Source organism: Mustela lutreola, chromosome 2 (assembly GCF_030435805.1).
Source record: "Mustela lutreola isolate mMusLut2 chromosome 2, mMusLut2.pri, whole genome shotgun sequence".
In the NCBI taxonomy this organism is placed as follows: domain Eukaryota; kingdom Metazoa; phylum Chordata; class Mammalia; order Carnivora; family Mustelidae; genus Mustela; species Mustela lutreola.
The window spans coordinates 193,185,184-193,211,168 of NC_081291.1; the positions used below are offsets into that span (position 1 = coordinate 193,185,184).

At 35.0% G+C, this 25,985-nt stretch overlaps 1 protein-coding gene across 5 annotated transcripts in view; it reads left to right on the plus strand.

Annotated features, from left to right (window-relative positions):
* The window catches only part of ROBO1 (roundabout guidance receptor 1), a 1,177,330-nt gene that overhangs the window by 815,342 nt on the left and 336,003 nt on the right, over nt 1–25,985 (plus strand). For all 5 annotated transcript variants that reach the window (XM_059164441.1, XM_059164444.1, XM_059164442.1 and 2 more), the window contains one exon: nt 17,179–17,505. In XM_059164441.1, coding sequence (XP_059020424.1) covers nt 17,179–17,505 — 327 coding nt within the window. The remainder of the gene's footprint in view (nt 1–17,178; nt 17,506–25,985) is intronic.

Here is a 25,985-nt window from a genome sequence, read left to right on the forward strand (position 1 = left end):
TTTTACTAAACTCTTCAACACAGCCGCAGAGCTAAGAAACTATCGAGAACCAAGTCAAACCAAGTAAAGATTCTGTAGGTTGTACAAGATGGTGGTGTCACTCTGACCATCTCCTATGCATCTCATGTCCCTTAATCATTTTGATTCATCTTTTTCTTTTCAAAATCTTTTTCATATGCAAAATCTGCATCTCTTACTGTTCTGTAGGATTTTCATACTCTTTTTTTTTTTTTGGGTGTAAGGTTTGCAAAGAGACATGAACATCTTTAATCTCAAAGGCCATGAGAGTACTGTTCATATATGTATGATGGTTATAACTCAAAGAAGGGGCTTGCTGTAGATTATAGTCAAGATGCTGTTCTGTGTAGCATGAAAGAAAAGTTTTATGAAGTGAAATGGAAACCCTAGGAATTGGCATGAGCTCCATTTCGGTTATGCATGTGAACATAGAGTGCGTTGCAATGGTTAGAGTGAAGCAAAAGTAAAACACTAGAAATCATGGTCTGCTCATACTCTGCCAAGAGAAAAGTTTATGAAGAGAAAAGCCAGGAAAAATAATTTATTCCTTGAGTATTTTCTTTATTATTATTTATTCATTTACTTTTCTTATTCTATAAACTCATTTTAGTTATGCAAGTCAAAGTAATCATTTAAAATTTATATATGCATATCTATTTACAGATAGATATGTATATGTATATCTGTTTGCATTTGCAGACATTTTAAGAGCGTTACATTTATGATTAGATAACTTTTAAAATGACTTTTTATATACAAATATAATATGTATATATTTGTATATTTTTAATAAAGATTTTTTTATTTGTAAGAGAAAGTGAGTAAGAGAGCATGAGCAGACAGAGGAGAAGCAGACTCCCCACTGCTCAGAGGGGTTCCTGACGTGAGGCTTGGCCCCAGGACTCTGGGGTCATGACCCGAGCTGAAAGCAGACACCCACCCAACTGAGCTACCCAGGCGCCCCATGTATTTATTTTTTTAGAGCAGTTTTATGTTCAAGGCCAAACTGAAGGGAAGTTGCAGAGATTTCTCATATACTTTCTGCTTCTACAAACACATAGATTCCCCCATTATCAATATTTTCCACCAGATTGGTACATTTGTTACAACTGATGGACCTACACTGATAACATCGTAGTCACGCAAAGTCCATGCGTAACAAGAACATCCAGAAATTTACCTTTAATGTAATGCTGTGTTTTCTGTGTATTAAATATCAACTAGTATATTGGCACAAATCTGTTGTTTTACATGGTATACTTGCTAGGTCTTTAGACGCTATGTGTCACTTGCTGAAGACAGGTGAATTTACAAAACTTGTAGCACATCTGTAATATACCTTTGTGGCTGATTTCATGTTGTTGCTTCTCTTTGCACTTATGAGCTAAGTATATACTGTCTGTTTTCAGCTTGATCTACAGTCTTAGGCCTAGGTACAGAGTAATTGCTCAGTAAGCATTCATTGACTTGAAATAATTTTGCTTTTGTGCATACCTTTGGATTAGTTTCTTCTGGACCTCTGCCATTTACTAGTTGTCATTCTTGTGGTTTTATTTATTTATTTATTTATTTATTTTTTAAAGATTTTATTTATTTGACAGACAACAAGAAAGGGAATACAGGCAGGGGGAGTGGGATAGGGAGAAGCAGGCTTCCTGCTCAGCTGGGAGCCCCATGCCTGGCTCAATCCCAGGACCCTGACCTGAGCCGAAGGCAGAGGCTTAAGCACTCAACCACCCACGTGCCCCCATTTTCCTGGTTTTAGAATTAAACCAGGTAAAGAATACAAACAGGTAGAGGAAGGTTTCCTCTTTGCATTGGATTTCTGTCTGTATTCCCACATGGGGTAGATTATTCTATATTTGTATTAAAACTAAAAACATCAAATCTGACAGTAATAAGCCAATTCCTTTCCTTCATATACTTTATCTCACAGCCAGCTTTTTTCTTATTTGTCTAATGAGTTGACCAGGAACTGACTCTTTTTCTGTCCATGTTTATCTACAATGTAATGCATTCTGTCTTAAAAAAAAGAAAAGGAAAGTTTGTATCTTAGAACAATTTGAATATACTTTTTATTTCATTTGATTCCTGATTTTGGCACCAAGTCACTATGTTGGATAGTGTGGGTAAGATTTTTGTTTTTAATCTGCATTTTTAAGGAGAAAGGTGTCCACTGCCCTCATTTACCTGGAAATGATTGAGGGCGGATTTTCATTAGTAAATTTGGGAAGGTCACAGTTAAACCAGGTTGAGTTAGTCAACCCAAGAGAGGATTTCTGTATTTAAAAAGAATGAATCCCCCCCCCTCCGCCTGCCTCTCTGCCTACTTGTGATCTCTCGCTCTCTGTCAAATAAATGGATAAAATCTTAAAAAAAAAAAAAAGAATGAATTAATTTCATTTTATTAGTTTTTGTCTACATCAATAAACTAGAAATACGTGGGTTTTCCCATATACTTTCATTGGGAAGTTGTGTTCAAAGAAAGAGATATTGCTGTTTTCACACTGAGGATACCTGTTGGAAAGCAGTATTTGGGACTTGGTCCTAAACTGATGCCGTATATCTGATTATCTAACACATCAAAATTTAGAATTATTTATGCTTCCATTTGATATGTATAAACATTAAGTTGTTGGGCTAATGGATAAATAAAAATTAAAATTTGAAGATTTTTTTAATGAACAGCATTAAAGTTATTTTGAGGATTAACAAATGTTTGAAGGTATGTGTTAGTTTAAAATCCCTTAAGGAAAATAGTCAAAATGAAAATGGGGGATTTCACTAACCATCAGTATTTTAGGAAGTTTTAATCAGTGTGAACCAAATTGAAGGTACAATTAAACATAATTTAAAAGGTAATATAACTGAGAATATGACATTAAAGAAAAATCAGATATTTAATGGCATACTCATATCTAAAATTTCCAAATTTATACCTTAAAGGATTATAGAAAAATTTAAAGTATTTTAGTAGGACAGTAATATCCAAGTGACAAAGAACTTTAAGTTACAAATAAAAAAAAAAAGAAATTTATCATTTTTAACAAGGTATCAAAACTTTTGAAATTATTGCAGTTTTTTTAAAAAGACATCTTTAGAACAATTTATTTTTGAATATATGTACCAATTCTTAAAATTTTTTAAGCAGATGGTCCCCAAATTCCATGACTAAAATGTTATATTAAAGACATAATTTAAAACATGGATAAGGTTGTATACTGAAAGTAATGATGCTGAACTTGAGCTTTTAATAATCCTTAAAATTTGAGAATAAATAAACTTCTACAAGGAAGTTCAGTTACTTGTAACGCATGTGTAAGATATATTGTTCATGCATTTAAAAATGTATTTTTCACAAATTATTGGTGAAAGGAAAGTGTTTAAAATAAGTAAAAAGTAGTCATAGTATATTTCATGTGTAAAAATTGGTAGAATTACACTGGAAAGAAAGATGTTAAAATCCTAGCCTTGGTATTCTCTGTAAGTATATAGAAGTATAAATAAGTATTTAATTATTTATTTTACTTCACACTTTTCACATTTTTGTAAGACATATCTTGCTACCTGTTTTGATTTGTAATAATTTTATGTATTTTTATTTCTAAAAGTAATTCGTAGAAGGAAGCCATAACATATTTTTCTGCTGATTTTGAGGTGCTTATTTATAGTATAAGTTATCAGTTGAGTAAAGTTGAAATAGTAGCTCAAGTTAAGCTAAGTTATGCTTCCTACCCCTAGAGTAGAATTTGAAATTTTCTTATTTCTTGACTCATTTTACAATGGGAGAATATATGAATATATTGTATTTCCTATTCTCTTTGAATAGCATATTCTTTTTTTTTTTTAATTTTATTTATTTATTTGATAGGCAGAGATCACAAGTAGGCAGAGAGGCAGGCAGTGAGAGAGGGAAGCAGGCTCTCTGCTGAGCAGGAAGCCCTATACGGGCCTTGATCCCAAGACCTTGAGATCATGACCTGAGCCAAAGACAGAGGCTCAACCCACTGACCCACCCAAGCGCCCCTGAATAACATATTCTTGAAAGTATACGTTAGTTATGTTTATTTTTAATTTTTAAAATATGTTTGAGAGACCAGGATATAAACATAAACTCTAGAGTCAAATTACCTGAGACCATGGCCCACATCTCTCATAAATTACGTATGTGAACTCAGGTGAATTACCTCTTTGCTGGCTTTCAATTTTGTCACCTGTAAGAGGAGGTTAATCATAATATTACAGTTACTCATTTATTTTCTTGTGGTAAGAATTTAGTGACTTAATGTATTTAAAACGTTTAGAAAAATGTGTGATGCTTAGTAAGTGCCATATAACTATGCTGGTATTAGCGGTGTTTGGAATATTTAAGAAAGGGTACAATTTCAGAATGCTCACCGTGAGAGATAGGAATCCCAATAGTTCTCTACTTCAGTAGTTCTCAAAGTGTAGTGTGTATTAAACATGGTGTGCCTGTAAAGTACCAGTTACAAATCCTTAGACTCAAAGAATATGATCAAATAGGTCAGGGACCTATTAACTATAATTTTAGCCTCATGCCTGGTCTTTCTAAAGCAGAGAAATAAAGAACTCTTTGAAACTAGAGAAACCTCATAAATATATAGAGAAGGATCACGTGTTTAGAGACATTGCTTTCAGTTGTTTTCATATTTTTAAAAAGTGTTTAAAGGTTACTTATTGAATGGGTTATTTTTTTAAAAGATTAGTTTATTTGAGAGAGGGAGAACATAAGTGGGGCGAGGTGCAGAGGGAGACGCAGGCTCTCCGCTGAGCAGGGAGCCTGATGCAGGACTCCGTCCCCAGACTCCAGGATCATGACCTCAGCTTAAGGCAGACGCTTAACCCATTGAGCTACCCCAGTGCCTTTGAATGGGTTATTATTCCAGTTTGTCATGCCTGTGCCTGATGCTTAAAGATTTATTTTGATGAGCCTATATTTGCCTCTGAAAACACCTACATGCAATTTTATGCATACATGTAGTACATAAAATACTTTTTCAAAGGAGAATTACTCTTACTTTTTTCAAAAAAAGTGTAGTATATAAATATAGTTCTTTAAAAAAAAAAAAAGGTCTTGTTTATTTGAGAAAGAGCATGATCCAGGTTGGGGGTAGAGGAGGGGGAGAAGCAGAAAGAATGGGAAAAGTAGACTCCCCCCTGAGCAGGGAGCCCTGCTTGGGACTCAGTCCCAGGACCCTGGGCTCATGACCCGAACAGAAGGCAGATATTTCCCTGACTGAGCCACCCAGGTGCCCCATAGATACAGTTCTTGAATTAATAAAAAATCAACCAAACAAAAATCAAACTTCTACTTCAGGGGCCCCTCTCTCGGTTCTTGTTTCAGGGCTAGCAGACAGCTAAGGCAACACCCGTTTTATTGAGATAGTCCACCAGTTATTACAGCCAGAGTAGGAAAGATATAAGCATATTTTGTTAATGTAACTAGGGGCTAATTTAATATTAATAGAGGGTTTCCGAATTGCTAAGAATGGTCAAATATGAAGTGAAAAATTTAAGGTTTAACTAACATACTTTCCCTGGGCACCATAGACCAGGTATTACCTTGTTGTTGTAATGGTATGGAATATAAATAAAATTATTGAGTCTTATTGCTTTTGAAAGCCATTCATTGGTTTAAATCCATTTCCAGTCTCTGAACTCCTGCAGATCACACAGGGCCTAATGAAGCAGCTATGAGTTCAGGGTTTATGGCCCCTCTTCATTTAATATCGTTCACATTTTTGCTTTTCCAGGAAAGTTTGTTTTTGATCAAAGATGTTTGCTTCCACACACTCTGTGTTGCATGCCATTTTGCATGTGCAAATCTTTCCAATTTATGTACTGTGTTTCTGTGTGCCCACAAAAGTAGTTTAATGTTGTCTAAGAGGTTTGTCAATACACGTACTTGTTCAAGTCCACAGTGTTGTCTATCATTCACATTAACTTTGCATCTTTACTAACTGAAGAGAGAGGCAGCCAGAGAGAGAGAGGAGCAGAGAGCTACCACTGTTTGTGTCTGTACTCTTGTATCGCCTGTATGTAGCACAGACCTGGTACAATGTGAGTGATTAGAACATATTTGTTAAGTGAATAAATGAATACTGAAGAGTTAGCCAGAATTTTATTTTCTGATTTTTATTTTCTCCTTATTTTTTTTAAAAAGATTTTATTTATTTATTTGACAGAGAGAGAGATCACAAGTAGGCAGAGAGGCAGGCAGAGAGAGAGAGGAGGAGGAAGCAGGCTCCCCACAGAGCAGAGAGCCCAATGCGGGACTCGATTCCAAGACCCTGGGATCCTGACCTGAGTGGAAGGCAGAGGCTTTAACCCACTGAGCCACCCAGGTGCCCCAGATTTCCTCCATATTTTTCAAAAAATTTTGGTTGGCTTTCAAACTTTTGAAACAAAAATATTTTATTATGAAAATAACACCAGGGGCGCCTGGGTGGCTCAGCAGGTTAAAGCCTCTGCCTTCGGCTCAAGTCATGATCCCAGGGTTCTGGGATCGAGCCCTGCGTCGGGCTCTCTGCTCAGCGGGGAAGCCTGCTTCCTGCTCTCTCTCTCTCTCTCTCTCTCTCTGCCTGCCTCTCCGCCTACTTGTGATCTCTGTCAAATAAATAAATAAAATCTTTAAAAAAAAAAAAAAGAAAAGAAAAAAACACCAGACTAGAGAGCCTTAGAAGGGGGAAAAAAAAAAGCCATCCATTTTTCCATGGTCCCTGAGAAATCAACATTAAGATTTTGGTTTTTTGATCTTTTTTTCTAGCTCTCTTTCTCTCTATCTTTTCCCTTCAGTTTTTCTTCTACTAGAATGGTATAACTTACATCTCTGTTAATGAGTACACATGATATTCTCAAGGTTTCAGTGGCCTTAGAATTAATTGACTTTGAGTGGACCTAAAGTCTGTGTGTCCCAGTGCCATCCAGGAGGCCTGGACTCTCTGAGCCCCTTTCATCTGTGGGTGTCTGCTCCCTAGAAGCAGAAGTAAGGATCGATCTTACTTTCTCTTGAACTCAGGGCTATGCTGACTCCAACCATGGGTGTTTGCCCATCCTGTGTTCCAAACTATTTATAAATACACATGAAATCTCCCATCATTTTCTTTCTTTCCATTATCTGTTTATTCATTCAACAAATGTTTATCAAGCATCTGTGTGTCAGGGGCTATTGTAGGCACTGGAGATGTATAAGCATTTCAGTACTTACATAACTACTTAGTAACTAAACTGAGTATTTAAGTATTATAAGTGCTTTCTAAGCAAAATTAACTATTACTCCTTCCCTTTGAAATTAAACCACCATCCAAATAATGACTTAAGGTATTATATTTCTCTTTTAAGTTGTATTAACATACAGAATGATAAATACATATAGATATCATGTGGTCACAATTAAAGAGAAATGTAAAATTTCAGGAGAAGGCGACATTATAACTCTATTCCAAAAACAGTAAGGAAAGAAAAAAATAAGCGAAACTTACTTTCAGAAGGAAAGAAACAGAGAAAGCAACAATCCCAAATCAGAGAGAGGGGGTGGGAGGAAAGGATGCTTTTTTTTTTTTTTTTTTTTTTTTAAATTTCTTATCTTTTGGCATCACAGGTTGTATAGGTTGATATTTCATGTATGGTGGAGTTTTCCATTAGATCAACCACACATATTGCTTTGTTTTGCACTTATGGATTATTTACTTGTCCCCTTAGAAAAGAGAGACCACTGAGTAGATTTTAAGTTAGCATTTGGTATACCCTGTAAGTCTCCATATCTTGTAAGTCAGGTGATAGAGTCAGCCCCTCCTTATCCATTGTCAGGGCTCCCTGTAGAGTCTATAAGATCTAAATCCAAGATACAATGAGAAGGAAACCGGGTAAGTACAGGGGAGGTAAAAATGACAGTTTGCCAATATATACACAAGTTCTGTAGAAGATCTTGTTCATGTCAGAAGTACTAAGTTTAAAAATAAGTGAAGTTGACTGCATTCCTACAGGGATTTCTCAGTAAGCCTTTAAAAGGCTATTTTAAGTATTTTGTTTTCCAAAAGTGTAGTTATCTTTAGATAATTATCCTTAAAATTACAATTCTGTACTCCGTCTCAAAGACATTAATAACTCATCTAGATTCAAGGGTTCTCTAAATATAGTTTAAGTATGACTAACTAATTTAAGATGTAAAGTCAAATCCTAATGTTTAGTACTTTAATTGATTTGGTTATTTGTGCAGTAAATTATATCTATAATGTGCAGATTCTATAAAAATCTAATGCAAGTCTTTAGAGAAAGGATTGATAAATAGTACTTTACGTAATAATTTTAAAAACTTCATGTGGTTGTGGTTAACAAATTATATTGTATCCCTATTTGTTTTTATATACTTTTGATTTATGACTTAAAAACATGATTTTAAACACAAAATTAAGATTAATTTCAGGATAAATTTTTTTCCCTTGAAAATTTAAATTCAGGATAGAGGAAGTTTGGTACGCAAGGTTTTTTTATTTTTTGTTTTTGGTTTTGTTTTGTTTTGTTTTTTACAGTTACAAGGGTACTGTTGAGTTGTAATTTCAATAAGAAAGTCTGTGTTCTGTATATTGAGGTTTATAGTTGGCTCAGATTTATAACCATCTGTAATTTCCATAATATATATTTGAAAAGGGAGATATAGATTAATGTTGATTGCAATTCATGTAATTTGTCCTAATGTCAAAAATCCAATATTAGGATGAAATTTGCTCCCCTAGCAATAAAAAAAACATTCACAGGACCACCAAAATACTGTTTTTCACAGTTCAAAATATTGTTCAAAATTCATCATCTGTGAAAATTGGTTCTAGTAGCTGAAATAAGTTATAAATAAGTTATTATATTTTCAGTCCTTAGGGTCCATTAAGATAGGCATTAGGAAATAAAGGATTATTTGTGAATTTTAATTCCTTAGTGTATCTATAGAAAGTTGTTTTGAAATGTAATTCGGCACAATTACAAACTTGATCAATAGGACGAACCCACAGAATTTTTATATTTGTAATGGAAAGGAAGAGAAAGATAATAAGACTATTCATGCAGTAATATTTTAAAATGCATTGGTGTGTCTTTCAGATTTTGAAAGTACTACATTTAATCAATGGATATGTATGGGATATTTTCCACAAGGAACAAAGCTGCTTTATTACAGATGGCTTTGGAGAGACTCACTCACTGATGATTCTTAGTAAAACAAGAAGTTGAGTAGGCTCAGAGCTCTGGAATTCTCAACGAAGACTAGATTCTTGCTTAGTTTATAACTTTCTTACACATTAAGAAAAACAAAACAAAACAAAACAAAACAAAAACCCAGTAACTGATTTGTAGTTAGTAGGGATCCTAATATAATTCCAGGAGAAGTTGGAGAGGAAAATCGTAAAATTAAACAATGGTGCTTATGCCAACTTCCAACTATTACATCAGTGGTTCCAATCAGGGGCCACTGTAATATTTTATGCGCCAGGGATTATGATAACCTATAAAATATAGATATTATTTTTATACTCATTTAATAGATGAAGAAATGAACATTCAGAGAAGTTAATGAATTTACCTGAGTTTACACAGCTAACAAGTAGCAGAGCTTGGATTTGAATGTAGGCACACTGAATCCATTCTCTAGGATCGGATATACTTTCCCCCAAGTGCTACATTAGTCTTTTTTTTTTCCTTTTCCTCTCATCTATGCTGTTTCTTCTTGGTGAATGTAAGGTAGTTCAGATCAAGGATTTTATTTCATATTTCTTTGTGTTGCTGATGCTCAGCACAATTCTTAATGCAGTATATGTTCACTATAGATGTAGACCAATGAGTAGGAGAGTGAGAAAATTTGGATTTTAAGATACGCAAATATTTTTGTTTGACATTTTACAGAAGGTAGAAATCTCCTATTTGTATATTGATTGGAAATTTTACCTCAAGGGCAAAAGGAAGCATGAACTCAGCTAACCAGCTTCAACCCTACAACCCATTTAGGTACAGCTCAGAATGAAGTCCTGCCTGGTTTGAGTCCGCTGAGGCAATTCCTGCTGCTAATGCCTTAGTAGCTTCTGCAATATTTGGGTCCCATGACAGAAAAGTCTATTCTAGTTAGACTCCATATTATTAAAAATGGGGGTGGAAGGCGGAGAGCAAGCAATATTGCTTTTAAAATTTCTCTTTTTCTACTGTCAGTCTTCCTCATACCTTTTGGGACACAGCCAGATGATATTAGATTCTATAGGAATATTACAAAAACCCCAGGGATTCACTTCTAGAATTCCATTTGGACAGTTTTGATAATCGTTTGAGATAACAGATACTATCATTGACCCTCAACTACTTTTGGGGATTATTCTAAATTTTGGCTAAGAACCCCTCCTCCCATCTTTAGGGGTAGGAATTTAGGCTGAAATGGTAGGAAATTAGGCTGAAACAAAGTAGCTAAAGGAAATGGCATAGTTGTTTTAAAGTGTTCTGTTTCCCTTGTGTTCCTCTGCTCTGTATAAGTTCAGGTGAAGCTATGTATTTTCCTGTGGTATGGTCTGTTTTTATACTTATTCTGATAATATGTGAGTCTTTGGGAAATGTGTGTGATTCAGTAGAGGGGATTTAAGTCTACTCTGCACGCAGGGAGTAATTAATGGAGGCTGTCTTCTTATTTTTAACAAATATCTCCTTGTAGGATGAAGTTCTGACAGGAAAATTACAGGATTGGTGCCCCTGCTAGAGTTTATGTTAATATTGGAGGCTGTATGCTCCTTAAAATGTAAATGGAGCTTAAATAAAAAGGTTAAGAGGCAAGGTTCTTTTAAGAATATAGGTGTTCTTTTACAAATACAGGTTTGTGGGGAAGACAGATATACCTCCCCGCCCCCCACGTAGGACAGATGTCACCAATTGTCTATTAATATTCATTGTGCATCTGTCAGCTCCTCTCTGAACTTTTTACTCTCATGCTTTTAGTAATTTTACAAGCATTTCTGTGCTGCAAGATGTTTTCATATGATATATGAGACAAATGGATATTTTAATCATTGAATGTTTTCTAATTTTAACCTGCCAAAGAATATGAAAGAGAAATTCAGATCAAAATAAGGCTTTGTTAATAAAATAAATACTGTTTCACTCAATCTACTAAGAAACAGACTTGAAAACATAAACAAAACCCTGAGACCAACGTTACTGCCATGGTAGGGGGAAGAAAAAGAGTTGCATCATATATATGACAAAAGAATAAAATTATATACATGTGTGTTTTGTAATACCTCAATAGAATATTACCAAGATCTGTCTCTTAAATGGTTGGTTGCTTGTGTGTCTAAAAAAATGGTGTTTTCAAGGGGGGGGATAGTTTGTAGCCAACTAGGAGTTTGGTTTCCTCATTATAAATCTCACGTGACTTTGATATATTTCCTTGACATACTTAGCACTTACGTGTATATCTTTTTCCAGCTGTGGGTGTGTAAATATTTAGATAATTCAGTCACTCATGTTTATATTTTATCTTCCAACTGGGCAGTTGTTGAAGGAATTCTGCCCTGCCCCTTTTTTTGATGCTGACTGTGCATAAAGTCAACTGTGTTCTCTTCCCAAAGTTCTACCAGGATTCGTGCTGAGGACAGCTGCTGTGATCATCCTTGTTCCCTGTTAAAGCCTCACTCTGCCCATCGCTTTCTTCTTTGACCCTCTCTTCTTTGTTACTTTTCTGTTTCCCATGCAGAGTTTGGTTGAAACCAGGAAGTTGGTCTTACTAAGGGTAATAAAAGCCTGACATCTTATAACATAAAAATTAGTACATAAAAACAAATTGTTATAACCAGAATGGTGGTTGTCAGGTGGCTTACAGAAACTCAGAATTTATGATGGAAGAGAGAAGGCTTTTTATGAATGAGTCAATCTTAGAGAGAAGCTATGTGACCCAGAGGAGACGAACACCACCTGCTCTAGGGAGGAGGACTGTATGTAATCTATACTCTTCGGAGAGTCATGGGTGCTGTTCCCTATATGATCTTGGCATAGCTCAAGTTTCCCTTTGAGAAAGTGCATCAACAATTATTGATAGAAGATGGGAGACTTTTCCTTCAAAGTATGATTATGGAAAAACTTCGGGAACCAGTGATACTGAATTTTTTATAGATTTTGTTTTGTTTTGTTTTTATTTTTTTTAAGATTAATTATTTAATTTATTTATTTGAGAGAGAGAGAGACAGCGCATGAGTAGGAGGAGAGTCAGAGGGAGAAATAGACTCCCCACCGAGCAGGGAGCCCGATGTGGGACTCCACGATTATGACCTAAGGCGAAGGCAGTTGCTTAACCAACTGAGCCATGCAGGTGCCCTATGTTTTTATTGTAAGTAATCTCTACACCCAATATGGGGCTGGAACTCAACTCTGAGATCAAGAGTCTCATGTTCCACCATCTGAGCCAGCCAGGTGCCCCAGTGATCCTGAATTTTAGCTGCATAAAGAGTTGCATAGGAATTGAGGTTCTCAGTATTAAAAACTGACATTCTAAGCTATTTACTAAAAAATTCAAGTTCGTAATTAGAGAAGATGACACAGTATAAGACAAGCTTTATACCTCCTTTCGTTCATTATCAAATTCTTTACCAAGTAAAAGGAGTATGAAATCATGAGGTTTACAGTCAGGTTTTCTCTGTATGCATAGGGAAGGAACAACAGATGCCCCTAGGTTTGACTGCTTTTTGTTTTTATAATCCACAATTTAAAGATAAGCAGTCAAAATGAACACTTGAAGCGTTGGAAAGAAGAACAGACAAAGCATGTTTCGCTCTGGGTTTTAATGAAAGGTTTTGAATTGGACTCGAGTTGAATCTGAGCTCTGCCACCTTCTCGCTGAATGACAGCTAAGAGTCTTACTTCCCCCATATGGACACCAGATATAACAACACCCACCTCATAAAGATGTTGTTGTGATGAAGGGGATGATGGATAATTAATGTTAGTTTTCTCTTTCTCTTTCCTTTCTGCTTAGACTTGATAATAAAGAATAATTTATTATAGTGTTTCTGGAAAAGGTGATTGCCATTTATAATTTTTATTGGGGAGGTTAACCAATTACTTATTATAAATACTACTCAGGAATTGGACATTTCCTTTTCTGAAAGTTATGCAGTATGAGGAATTTGAGATTTCTATGTTTTTTGTTAGGATTTTCAAATGCACAAGCTCTGTATTCAAATGACTTTTTTTTTTTTTTTTTTTTTTTTTTACTAAACCTATTCATTTCTTCAGATCATTATATGCTAACAGAGTGTATTTTCTCTGGAAGTGTGTTCCTCAGAAGCAAAGTTCAGTGGGATATCCTGGAAAAAGAAAACTGAAGAGTTCAGTAGCCAAAAAAGTTTGAGAAAGGCTGCACAGGGTACCTTTCTGTTGGCGTATCATAGTGTGCTTTTAGCAAGACAGAAGACCCTGAGAACTACAACTCCTTTTTTGAGCAGTTAGGCATTAACAATCTGAGGAAAGAGTATTTCACGTAGCCTGACAATTTAGCCTTTAGTAATGTAGATGCCATTTTTATTGCTGAGATTCTTTTACCGAATACTGCTGTACAAACATTCTGGTGAAAGCTTAGGCCTGAGTTTTCCATTCCCAAAAGTCATGCTAGCTCCGGTACAGCTATAGGGAACTGCTGGTTAGGAATAGAGAGAGTCTTGAGCTCCACTGTATGTTAATGGCATCTGGGTGATCTCCAGGTTCTGTAATTGGCCATTACTTCCTCTGTACACTCCCTGGACAGTTTTATTCTTTCCCATGGTTTCAGTCTCCAGCTTGATTCTCATCTGTGGTTCCAGCTGAGATTTTTTTCTGAGGTTAAACTTGGATATTCAGTTGGCAACTTGTCATCTCCACTTGGAAAAATCAAGAAGTACCTCAAGCCCTCCATGTCTCAGACTGAATCAATCATCTCTTCTGTGCTTCCTCTCAACAAATTTCACTCTTTGAGTTTGCACCTTCATTGGGACTGTCATTCACCCACTGCTCAGATCACAAACTTGGAATCCTCTGCCTTGTTCTTCTTGTCCATCCTGTGCACTTTCCATTTCGTTTTCATCCCGCATTGCCAGTGCGGCAATGACAGTCAGATCCTGTTGATTTTATAACTAAATCTCGAGATTCTTTCCTCTGTTTTCCTTTCTGTCTGGCAAGGTCCCAAGTTTTCAGAATTTATTGTTTAAAGTGTACAAAAGTTTCTCGACCAATTACCTCCTGATTTAGCCCACTGTAGAGTCCACTGTCATACCACCAATGGTGAGCTCTTCAGAACCAAGCATGGAGGCACCTGGGTAGCTCAGTGGGTTAAAGCCTCTGCCTTTGGCTCAGGTCATGATCTCGGGGTTCTGGGATTGAGCCCCACATTGGGCTCTCTTCTCAGCAGGGAGCCTGCTTCTCCCTTCTCCCTCTCTGCCTGCTTCTCTGCCTACTTCTGATCTCCGTCTGTCAAATAAATAAAATCTTTAAAAAAAAAAAGAAAAAAACCAAGCATGACTCTGCCCATGCCTCACTTAAGATATTTCAATATTCTGTTGCTTTCAGGTAAGTTGTAGAACTTTGACTTGATCTACAACGTTCATCCCATTATTGCTTCTTCAGGCACAAACTTTCTTTGACAGTTGTGCCTCTAGTGAAATCATCTCCTTTCTTTTATTGTTGACTCAGTTTTCAAGACTCATCTCAAATTTTATGTCTCAGGATGCCTACTCTCCCCTGTTCAGGCTGTCTTAAATGTCCTTTCCCCATAGCAAAGTTTCCCCATTGCAAACTGTGCATCCCTATTTCTTATCTGAAATGGACTTTCAGAATTTAAAATAATGAGTGCTTTAATTAAACAGCTATTACCTCAGTAGTTGCTCCTCATTAGCGTCCACCTTTGGTAATTATAGCTAAAGTCAAGGCAGGCCACATATATTTTATTCTTTGAAATTGTATAACATTTGTGATTGAGTAATCTAAAATCTAATTAAAATTTCATTTGACTTCAGTATAGCCTTTGTGAGAAAGTATGAGTTTCTCAGTTATTTTTCCCCCATGTTGCCGGTTTATTTCTTCCTTCTTTAGTGGTTGGTTTCATTTAAAGACTTTATAGTATGTTGTATACTGTGCATTGAATTAAAGCTGTTTCTCAATATTTCAGGTTGTAAAACTATTACTTAAGATTTCAGATGACAGTTTTCTTTACTTCACGGTCAATTTAAGCATTTAAAGAATGCTCTTTAAATTTTACCATTCATCTGTTTATTTCATTCATTAAGAAAAAAGGTTAATTATAGTAGTTACAAATTAGAGATTTATAAATCAGTCCATGCAGAGTTTACAGTCTAGGAAAGGTTGAAGATAATGCACATTGATTATCATTTAAAAAATAAAATCTTTTAATGTCTTTCTATAGAATATGTGATTAAGTTTCAGATCATTCCACTCAAATAGATCTTCCCCATTAGGACTTAATTCATTTTTTCATTTTTTTCTAACGCCTGTAGCATGCTCACACTCTGCCAAGCATAAGAGAAGCAACCATGAGCAAAATCAGACCCATAGATCTTAAAGAGCAATGGGAAATACAGGATTCCATGCATCAAACAAAAAAAATGAGATTGCAATTCTGATCATTCTTACCAAAATGTAGCTGTGTAGGGCTATTTAGGTCTATAAACAGAGCACTTAACTTTTTTTGAAAGACCAGGGAGGGCAGAGATTTAAAAGGAAAGTGGATGTTAACTACCTTGAGATCATTTCAAGCACAAGCCCCTGTGGCCCGTGTAGGCCTGTGGCAGGAGGAAGCGTGTTGTATTTGTGAACTAGTGCAAGCTGAGGTGAAGAAAGCAGAGAAAGGAGTGGAATGGGAAAAGTCTGGAGAGCTAGACAGGGGAATGAACACACTCTTGTAGATCTTGTTAAGGACTTTATCTTAAGAGCCACGAGTATATTTTAAGAGCCACTGAAGTAGGGGAGAACCCAGATTGTATTTGCATTTCAAAGCCTTCTTCTGGCCTCAGTGAAGTGAAGCGGTTTAAGAGATTTCCTAAATCCGGGTGGGAATTGATAGTAGTTTGACCTGGGTTGGTAGCTGGCTGTAGAGATGGAGAGGAGGAGACTGATTTGAGAAATATCGGGAAGGAGGAGGACAAAGATGGGGAGGTGTCAAGGAAGCCCGGTTTCTACTTTGCATTATTCATTGAGATTGGATGGCTAGATAGGAACGAGGTTTGGGGCTCAATTAAATTAAGCCTTGGGCTGTTGCATTTGAGAAATCTTTAAGAAATTTACACGTTAAATTTATCCACAGCAGCAGTATGGCAGGAATATTAAAAAAAAAGATGAATCTTGATCCCTGTTTTAGAAGTTATAATCTCATTGGAAAAAAATAAGGTATAGACACAGGAAATATTTAAATGACACAAACACGCAGGACCTCACTTATGTAATACAGAACGCAGGCCCTTACCCAATGTCCTCTTTCACTCTATATTATATTTAATTATTTAAACTCAATTACATAACATTTCATCCTTGAAATATATTAAATATTAACATATCACTATTGGCAACTAATGAAATTAATTTATTAATTCAAATTCTGGGAATGTGTATCCACACACACACTTTTATTATTTAGGAAGATAGAAAGATTTATATAGAGAGCAGTTTCATCATAAATTTGAATATGATGTTCACTGGTCTACCGAGTAGGGTTTTTTTTTAAAGTGTTGACTGATGTTAGTTGCAAATGAGATTCCAAGAAGCTGTGCTATTATCTGTAACACTCTACAATTCTCTCAGTCATTCCTCTGCAAAAAATAGGCACGGATGTGGTAAACACAGACAGGGTGATGACTTCTGACAGGCTTTGTGCACAAGGCATTTGAAGAGCGGACAGGATTTGTACCAAGTTAAAGCAAGAGTATTTTCTAGGTGGAGGGTCAAAAGAATTCAAGAATTGCACGATGTGGTTGAGGTGGACCCCGGTAGGACTAATTAGTAGATGGGGTCCAGAGTAAATAAAAGGTCACTGTTATGCCCTGTTTACATAGTAGTACTTACAGCTAAGCTTTTGCGATAAGATTTCTAGTTGTTTCCATATGATAATATGAAACCATTTTGCCACTTCTTCTGCAGGCTCCCGTCTTCGTCAGGAAGATTTTCCACCTCGCATTGTTGAACACCCTTCCGACCTAATTGTGTCAAAAGGAGAACCTGCCACTTTGAACTGTAAAGCCGAAGGCCGCCCCACACCCACTATCGAATGGTACAAAGGGGGGGAGAGAGTGGAGACAGACAAAGATGACCCTCGCTCACACCGAATGTTGCTGCCGAGTGGATCTTTATTTTTCTTACGTATAGTACATGGACGAAAAAGTAGGCCTGATGAAGGGGTCTACGTCTGTGTAGCAAGGAATTACCTCGGAGAGGCCGTGAGCCATAACGCTTCGCTGGAGGTAGCCAGTAAGTACATGGGGCTCTGGGCTCTTGACAGCAGGAATGGTGTGGTGGGATCTTTTGCCTGGAGAGTGGTAATAAGAAGTCCAACCCCTATCCCAGGCTTTACATGAGCAAAATGTCTAGCTTTTTGTATGAATACAGTCCTCTACCTATTTGATATGATTTTTTTTTTTTCATCGTAGCTGGTTATTCAGGCTACTTTGGGATTTGCACATAGTTGTTAAACCCTTCTACTTGGGATGTGAAGTAGTTCTGTTGAACATTTTCATTGAAATTGATTTATTCTTAAAAAATTGTTATATCCTTCTTCTTTGTTGCTTTCAAATATACTGAATGCAAGTACATTTCTGTGGAAAGAATAGCAGGGGTATTTTTCATTTGTCTTCGTTTGGAGATATACTTTCAACTGGTAGTGTAAGATATGGTTTTAAACCATATGCTTCTAATTCTTAGAAATGTATTCTACTTTTGGTAAAGGTATAGGTAGAGAAATAGACATATGTGCCTCATACATTATTACTTTGGCTACTGTAGTGCCGTCTGGGAGGAAAACCTGTGTATGTCATCCTATGGTAGTTGATGGTTTAGTTATTTACATGGATACCAAATACAGTTCATTTGCAATCACCTCAAGAAGGATCTCTTGACTAATGATTAAATTGTTAGGTGCGTAATGTATTTCAGTACAAACTGGGCTTCTCTTATTTTTAGTAAACATTTAAGAGGTAGCAGAAAGTCTCATATCCTTGGAAGAATATGTTCTATGTATTATAAGTACAGTTGAATATTGCATAGGGATTGGTTGGAAAGACAAAGTTTAGATCTCTAATATACTTTACATAAAATGAACGGTGAAACTGCAGACATAACTATGTGTATATGTATCTATAATGTTTTCTAGGATGATTGATATTTTGATATAATTTATGTTCAAAATTGAACTATATAATCAGCTTCATAATCTCTACTGTTGTCTCTAACATTCATCTAGAACTTGAGTAGATCAATCCACAGGTAGTTGTGCAATTATAGACATAGAAAGGAATTTAAAGACAGATTTTCCAACTTAATCAGATTATTAAAATGGACTCAGTCTCCAAGAACCAAGATGGGTTGATCACACACATAGATCCATGGAGAGTTTTGGGTGAGACAGAATGCCGAAGATGTCCAACATGCGCATAAAATTTAAGTAGCTAAAAAAACGAAAGTAACCGTTTAAAGCCACTCACATTTTTTAAAACGTTTACTTCAAACTCAAGTTTATATTTCTCTTCACATTTAATTGATCACAGACCTACTGTACTTTCTCTTATTGCCTTGATTCTCAGTGAAAATCTTAACTAGCTAAGTGAGATGAACAAAAGCTGTAATCAGAGCAGCAGGCTACTTTTCTTTTTCTCCTGCCTTCCCCCTTCCTTCCCGCTCATTCTCCCTCATTCCTCCCCCCACTTCCTCTCTCCTCCATTCCTTCCCTCCTTTCTTCCCACCATCTTTCCTTCCTTTTTCCTTTCTTCGCAAATTGAAATGTGGTGCAGGCAAAAGACGTTTAAATGTTTTTCTAAAAGGATATGTATTTTTTGATACAGTTTTCTTTCAGGTTGTGGTATTAATACTTTTCTACCTTTTGACACATTTATATTTAAGAATACTTATTCCCTGCGGGGGGAAAACTAAGTTAACATTTGAATACAAATATAGAGAATCAAGGAAGATGTTATAGATGACCTACTCGTATAGATGGTATAGATGACCAGTTCTTATTTTTGGTAGATAAGAAACCAAAGATCAGAAGGAAAAACAGAGTTCTTGTTTATTCTTTGCAAGTATAATCCCTTATAAATGAAGTGTGTACCAATAGAAATATATATCTGAGATCATATTGTGTTTCTGTCTTATTTCTTACAATACTTGCATTCTGATCATTGCCAGAGTTTTTAGAAAATGTTATAGACTTGAATAGAACATCTAAATGCTTACCCTTTAGATCTCGCCTTTCAAAACTCCTTTAGTTTTACTTTAGATGATCAAGATACCCTTAATGCACTGGGATTTAGAGAGCTCTGTTTTTTTAATCTGGCTTTTGTGTAACTATTTTAAAAGACATTATTAGTATCCAGTTCAATTCTTTTTCTAAGCAAGACCTCCCGTTACTTTGTGAGTCCATTATGGGAAATGCTTTCCAGTCTTAGTCAACAAATATACCTTCAAGGAACTGAAAACAGACATAAGATCATTATATAACTTTTATCAGCAAAATATGCAGATAATAGTCCCTGAATGCATACATCCCAAATTTTCATGTGATATTTCTCATTATGTCTCCAAAATGTTCCAAGCTCCAGAGAAAAGAGAATATAGTTAAGATACTTTAAACAATATTTTAAGATCATATTCATTAACAATTCATACATGTAGAAGGGCAACATGTATATAGTATATTTATCAAACATATTTTGACATTCATAAGGATAGTTTGGTAATAAAGATTTTTATTAGTGATGATAATAATAATTATACTAAATCCAAAAAAAAGTTTGAGTAGTGTTTGTAATCAACAATTTTTGTACTTGTTTGATTGCAATAATTAGCAACGTGTTTTTATTTGGATAAATTGTATTATTTTATAACCTAATTTATATGGGAAAAATTAATGCTCTGGAATTAAAATGGGTTCTGTGTGTTTAAAAAATGATTTAGTAAATTCAGGCTTTAGTGCCCTACAAATAGATATGTAGTGATATAGTTCACCTATTTATGTATTTTAGGCAATAGTTACTGTCAATTCACCATTTTAAAGTATGTTTGTGTCCTAAAATGGAAAGTTGCCTTTTGTATGTTACATAAAAAACCAGGTCATGTGTGTATGTGGGGAGGTAGGGGTTAGGAGTAGAAGTCCAGGGAAACATAGGCCATATTTGCTGTGGCTTAAATCTGTAAAGTACGGTTCTAGTTTGGTTTTATTTTTTCCTGGAGAATATTACTACCTTTTTTTTTTACACATTAGTTTAAAAAATGTGTAAAAAAAAAGAATTCAATAAGAACTATTCTTATTCTTCCCAAAGACACAGGAAGGCAAAGATTGCATCTAATTTCTTAGTGAGTCTGTAATCCAGAGTAATAGCATTAACAAAAGTGTCTAGAGGCAACCCAGATTTCACAGCACAGTTGTTGGTAATGCTTTTAAAAACATTTACCTGTGTTTTATTTGCCTTTAAACCAGGTTTTACAGCTGTAACAACAACTAGATTTCTCGGTTCCTAACAATTGTCAATCTCTCAACCACTGGAAAAAAAAAAAGATATTGAATGTCATTGAAAACCTTTGTTTCTGTATAGAAATGATATTAATCATGTCTTTTGTGTCTTTAATATTTATTGAAATTTTTAAAGTACACCAAAAGGATTACATTTATTAGTTATTTTTAGGATTAGTTATTTTTTATTTTCATTTAAATCCCCATCATAACTAGGTTAGACCCAGTGAAAAGCACTGGCCAGCCTTTCGGTGTGGATCCTTGCCATGTGGTAAAAGCTGCAATCCTTGTTCTTGAAAGCTCAGTTTTAATGCAATTAAAAAGTTATTTCACACAATCATAAAGTCTAAAAATTGAAATGCTAAGGAATATATGATGGTTGTTACTAAAGTTTCCTGGAATTTTTTGAAGTTTATTTCTGCAAAGGAAAATAATTTTTAATCACAGATTGATTTTTTCAATATATTTTAAAAATCTTCTTCTTCTTCTTCTTCTTTTTTTTTTTTCTGCAAACCAAGAATTCTATAACTTAATGGGGACATTACATTGGAAAATTTAGGAGATACCACTCGCTATTTCTAAGATTTTTGAAAACTTCACTCTTTATCTAATTCAGTTTCAAAGTTAGCTTTCTAAAATGGTCTTGCAAGTGGTATGTTCTTGTTTATCTTGTATTAGCTTTATTTAAGAGTCTACTAAATGTTTAGGAAAATGTTTATTGGGACCATTCTCCATTCTCCTGTACCCAACATCATCACTTACTAAATTTAGAACTCCATTTTGTGCCTGGCACAAATTAATAACACAATTCTTAGACACAACTTATATTTAATAAGTAATTTGATCTTGGGTAATTGCATTGAATTTTAAGGAAAATTAATCTGAACCTTGACCCTCCTGCTTCCCATTGTAGAACATGGCCCTCTACGTCATCTGCTAAGCAGGGCACAGTTCGCATATGGCTATTTGTTTCCTATTTAAGCTGTTTTCTCTTGAGGAAAAGAAATTCCCTTTAGACTAGGCAGACATCTGCTGGCTGTTGTAGCAGCAAAACCGGAGGAACTATCTTTCCTGGAGAAACAAACAGACAAACAAACAAACATTTTTCTCAATTAATGAAAATTAAGTCTTCCCAGATTTTATTAACTGGGGGTACATTTAGTAGTAATTACTTTGGGGTAAATGTTTATATTTTGAGGTGAACTACTCCCAATATAGCATGATCTTTTGTTGTTATTAAATGATACTCATCAAAGTGATTTAGATTTGATTTATCCAGTTTTCTTTCTTCCGGTAAAATGACAAAGTAAACTCATGGATGCCAAGCAGCCATATGTTTACCTAGATACAATAGAATGTATTTCTAAAATCTGGACCTTGGAAGATGGAAGGATTACTCCTGGAGGTAAAATGGTTCAGATGAGTAGGTGGAAGTAATACATGCCATTATACTTTAAAATATTGATTGATCAATTGATTGATTATGTGCACACACATAATCAATCTGACCTCTATTATTGTCAGACACTGGAATTATTTATATAGTTTATATGCGCGCGCGCACACACACACACACACACACATATTGTTCCCGGATAGTCCTTTTATTTTTGAAATTGAATTTCCTTTATATTACGTATCTAAAAATATTGTTTCCTCTACTTAATTTTGTTTTATTGTTTTAACTAGGCATTTTCAAGTGTTTTTACCACATTCTAAAACCTTTTTTGTATCTTATTTTTGTTTTCAGTATTCAGGAAGAATGTTAGTCATTTAGTTTAATGATTTAAAAATCTTTTCACTTCCTGGTACACTTACATTCTAAAATGAACTGATTCTTTGTTCCAAAATTGATTCATGATTAAATTAAATTATGCATATAAAGTATGTGGCACAATGACTGCCACATAATTACAAATCATAAATTTTAAATCATAAATTTAATCATTGGTACTGTTAATTTTTATTACTTTTTTCTTCTTTATCTCTTTCCATCAAACACCACGGTTATTTTTATATAAAAGGGATCTGATGCTTCTGACTTGAAAAATGGACTCATTTCATTTTAAGTTTAAAGCGATGTGCATTAATATATTAAAATATAAGTAAATGCTTCAGTAAGTAAATTTTCTTAAATTAACTTCTGGTTAAGTAAAAAAATGTCTTGAATATACTAAATACCAACTTGAAATCACTGGTATGAGAAATTTACCTTTACCTTAAAATCTTCAGTCCTAATGCAGAACATGAAATAATGTTGATTCAAATCCTTTTTCTTTCATGGACAAATAAAAAACATTCAGTTTTATATCTTTTACACTTGAGATAATATTTACATTTTTCCTAATTAAATTAATGTATGTATTCCCTTAAGTAGAGGCAGCGTTGCTAAGTTCTTTGACATGATTATTGTTACTGAACACTTGAATTTTACTGTCTGTCAAATACATTCTTTTGTTGTTGCCTGTCTTCATCGGCTTAAGCTGGGTGGCTTAAACGACAAATATTTATTTCTCACAGTTCTGGAGGCTGGGAAGTTGGAGATCAGGGTGCCAATATGGTTGGGTTCTGGTGAGAGCTCTTTTCTTGATTACCTCCCATGGTAGAGAGAGGCTCTAGTCTTTTTATCTTAGTGTAAGGACACCAGTCCCATCAGAGGGACTCCACCTCAATGACCTCATCCAACCCCAACTACTAACAAAAGTCCCCATCTCCAAATACCATCCCACTGGGGATTAAGACTTAAACTTAAATGGGGCGGGGGAGGGAGACACAAACATTTACTCCATAGCTGCTTTTAATGATTATGTTTAGATTTTTAATTGGGTTTATAGTTATTTTATCCTATTAAATAACTGAGAAATAAAAATCAGAATATCAGGGAAAGGTTCTGTAATCTCCATAATGTAAGTAAGTAGTAGGTCCGTCAGAGCACTTGTTACATCCAGATGTCAGGTTTAAATTGTGTCGTAAATCAAGTGTTGTCTACACCTTCAAGTGAATGCAGTGTCAGGGGAACTCTTCATTGGTTTGGAAAAGTAAGAGCAACATCCTTTAATAGCTACATTAAGAGAGAAGATAGTGGTCATTTTTTTTCGAGAGAACGTAAAAGTTCTTCCTCTTTTCTTCCTTCCCCATCTCTCTTTTATTTGTTTTATCTTTTCAAAGAGGATTTAATATGAAATATGAAGGCAGAAACCTGTATTTTCATAATCCATGAAGAGGTGGGTCCGTGAGAGAGGACAGTGACAATGTGCATAAAAAGAAAGTTTGAGTTTCAGAGGGCATTTTAGTAGAAGACTGACCGTTTGAGTGACTATTTATTTATAAATAATCAACAGATTATTTTCTATCTTGAAACTCCTGCTAGTTAAACATGGTTCAAGGTACATGTTCTATTGACTTTTTCAGCAAACTTTTTATGTTTTTCCTTTATCTCACATAATTGCTCTATATTAATCTTTAGTAGATTTGTAGAAACATCTGAAGAATAGGGGCATATTATACATTTCTTTCCCTTTACTCCTAATCACAAGTTAAGGAATGTGATTAATAAGCTTAAAGAGATCATTTTTACATAACTTTGAAAAATTGTATTTTATTTGTGATAATATGTTACATGTTCTTATAATCTCATCACCAAGACTTAACTACTGTTGGAAGTTGGGTAGACACCTTGGTAGACACCTAGTAATATTTTAAATTTCTTATTACAATCTTAGGTCTCTTTACTCGCTCTGGGAAAACTATTCCCTATTTAATCATTGTTCAGTCTTAGGTGGCCAAAAAAGGCATTGGCTATGTTGGAACACGTATCTATATCATAAAGACTAATTGTAAAAGTTTAGCTCTTCGGGTTGGATACTGCAAAACAACTTCCTTCTGCTGAATATTACTAGATACACCATCCTGGACAAGACTCAATTCAGTAATTGTGGGGTTAGAGGATACATATACCATTACCAGTCTCAGGAGCCACTCCTTTAATTTTCTCAAAAAGTAGATGGTGTTCATATGTGCTGAAAAATACTAAGATGATTATTTCAGCACTAGTTGATGCTCAGATATAAAGCCCCTTGAGGCTTCCAGAAAATCAATTCAGTATTTAGTTATTTATGGGAAATTCTTGGCAGTGTCTCCTCCTTTCAACAGTACTGTCTGTAAAATATATTAAAATAACAAGATAGATCTGGTTACCTCTCAAATCTTATCATCATATTACTACTTTTAATCCTACTAATTTATTTATGACTTAAATGCTGGAAGTTTTTCCCACATACACAGACCAGCTTGAGAATAATTTGTATGTATTTTAAAATGAGTGATAAATTTATTTAATAAAACATACCCAAAGCTTCTTAGTATGATTAATTTTAAGATTATTTATTTTAAGTAGTCTCCACATTAGGTGTGGGGCTCATTGTGGGGCTTGAACTCATGACCCTGAGATCAAGACTTGAGCTGAGATCAAGAGCTGGATGCTCAGTTGACTGAGTCACTCAGGTGTCTGTAATTTTAATTAATACAATATAAATTAGTTTAAGCTGTCATTAATGATCAATTTAAACTTTTTTTGGTCAGGTTAAAATAAAATACTATTGAGTGTTTTGGGGAGTATAAATGCTCTCTGTCTGTGTTACCCAAAGTGGGCATTAAAAATGTTTTTAAAGTCAGAGTTTAAATAAATATGTGAAAAATACTAGAATATAGTTTATCCCCCACAAAAATGTTTTGTTTTGTTTTTCCAAAATAACTCTTTCTAGGCGTTCTCATTCGTTCTAGCTATTCAGTGGTGAACAAAAAAAGAAATGGTTTCTGCCTTCATAGAAATTGCAATACAGTGGGGAGAAGAAATAAGGACAGAAAATAACCAACTACTATACAAATAACTTTATGGTTAAAGATTATGAAAAGTGTCCAGAATAATTGGGGTCAAACTAAGAACTGAAATAGAAGATAGTACCAAGACACAGAGTAAAAGAAAAAGTTTATCAGGCAAATAGAACAGTACATCTAAAAGGCCGTAAGAAAATATAGACTTGGGCATATTTGAGAAAATGAAAGATGGCTGGTACGGCATCTGAGTAAGGGAGACAGCTAGGGAGGTAGGTGGGGTCTAGATCATGCAAGGTCCCATTACCAGGTTAATAATGTTGGGTTATATGTCCAGTGCAATGAGAACCACAGGTTTTTGGGCAATAGTGGAGGTGACATGATCTGATTTATA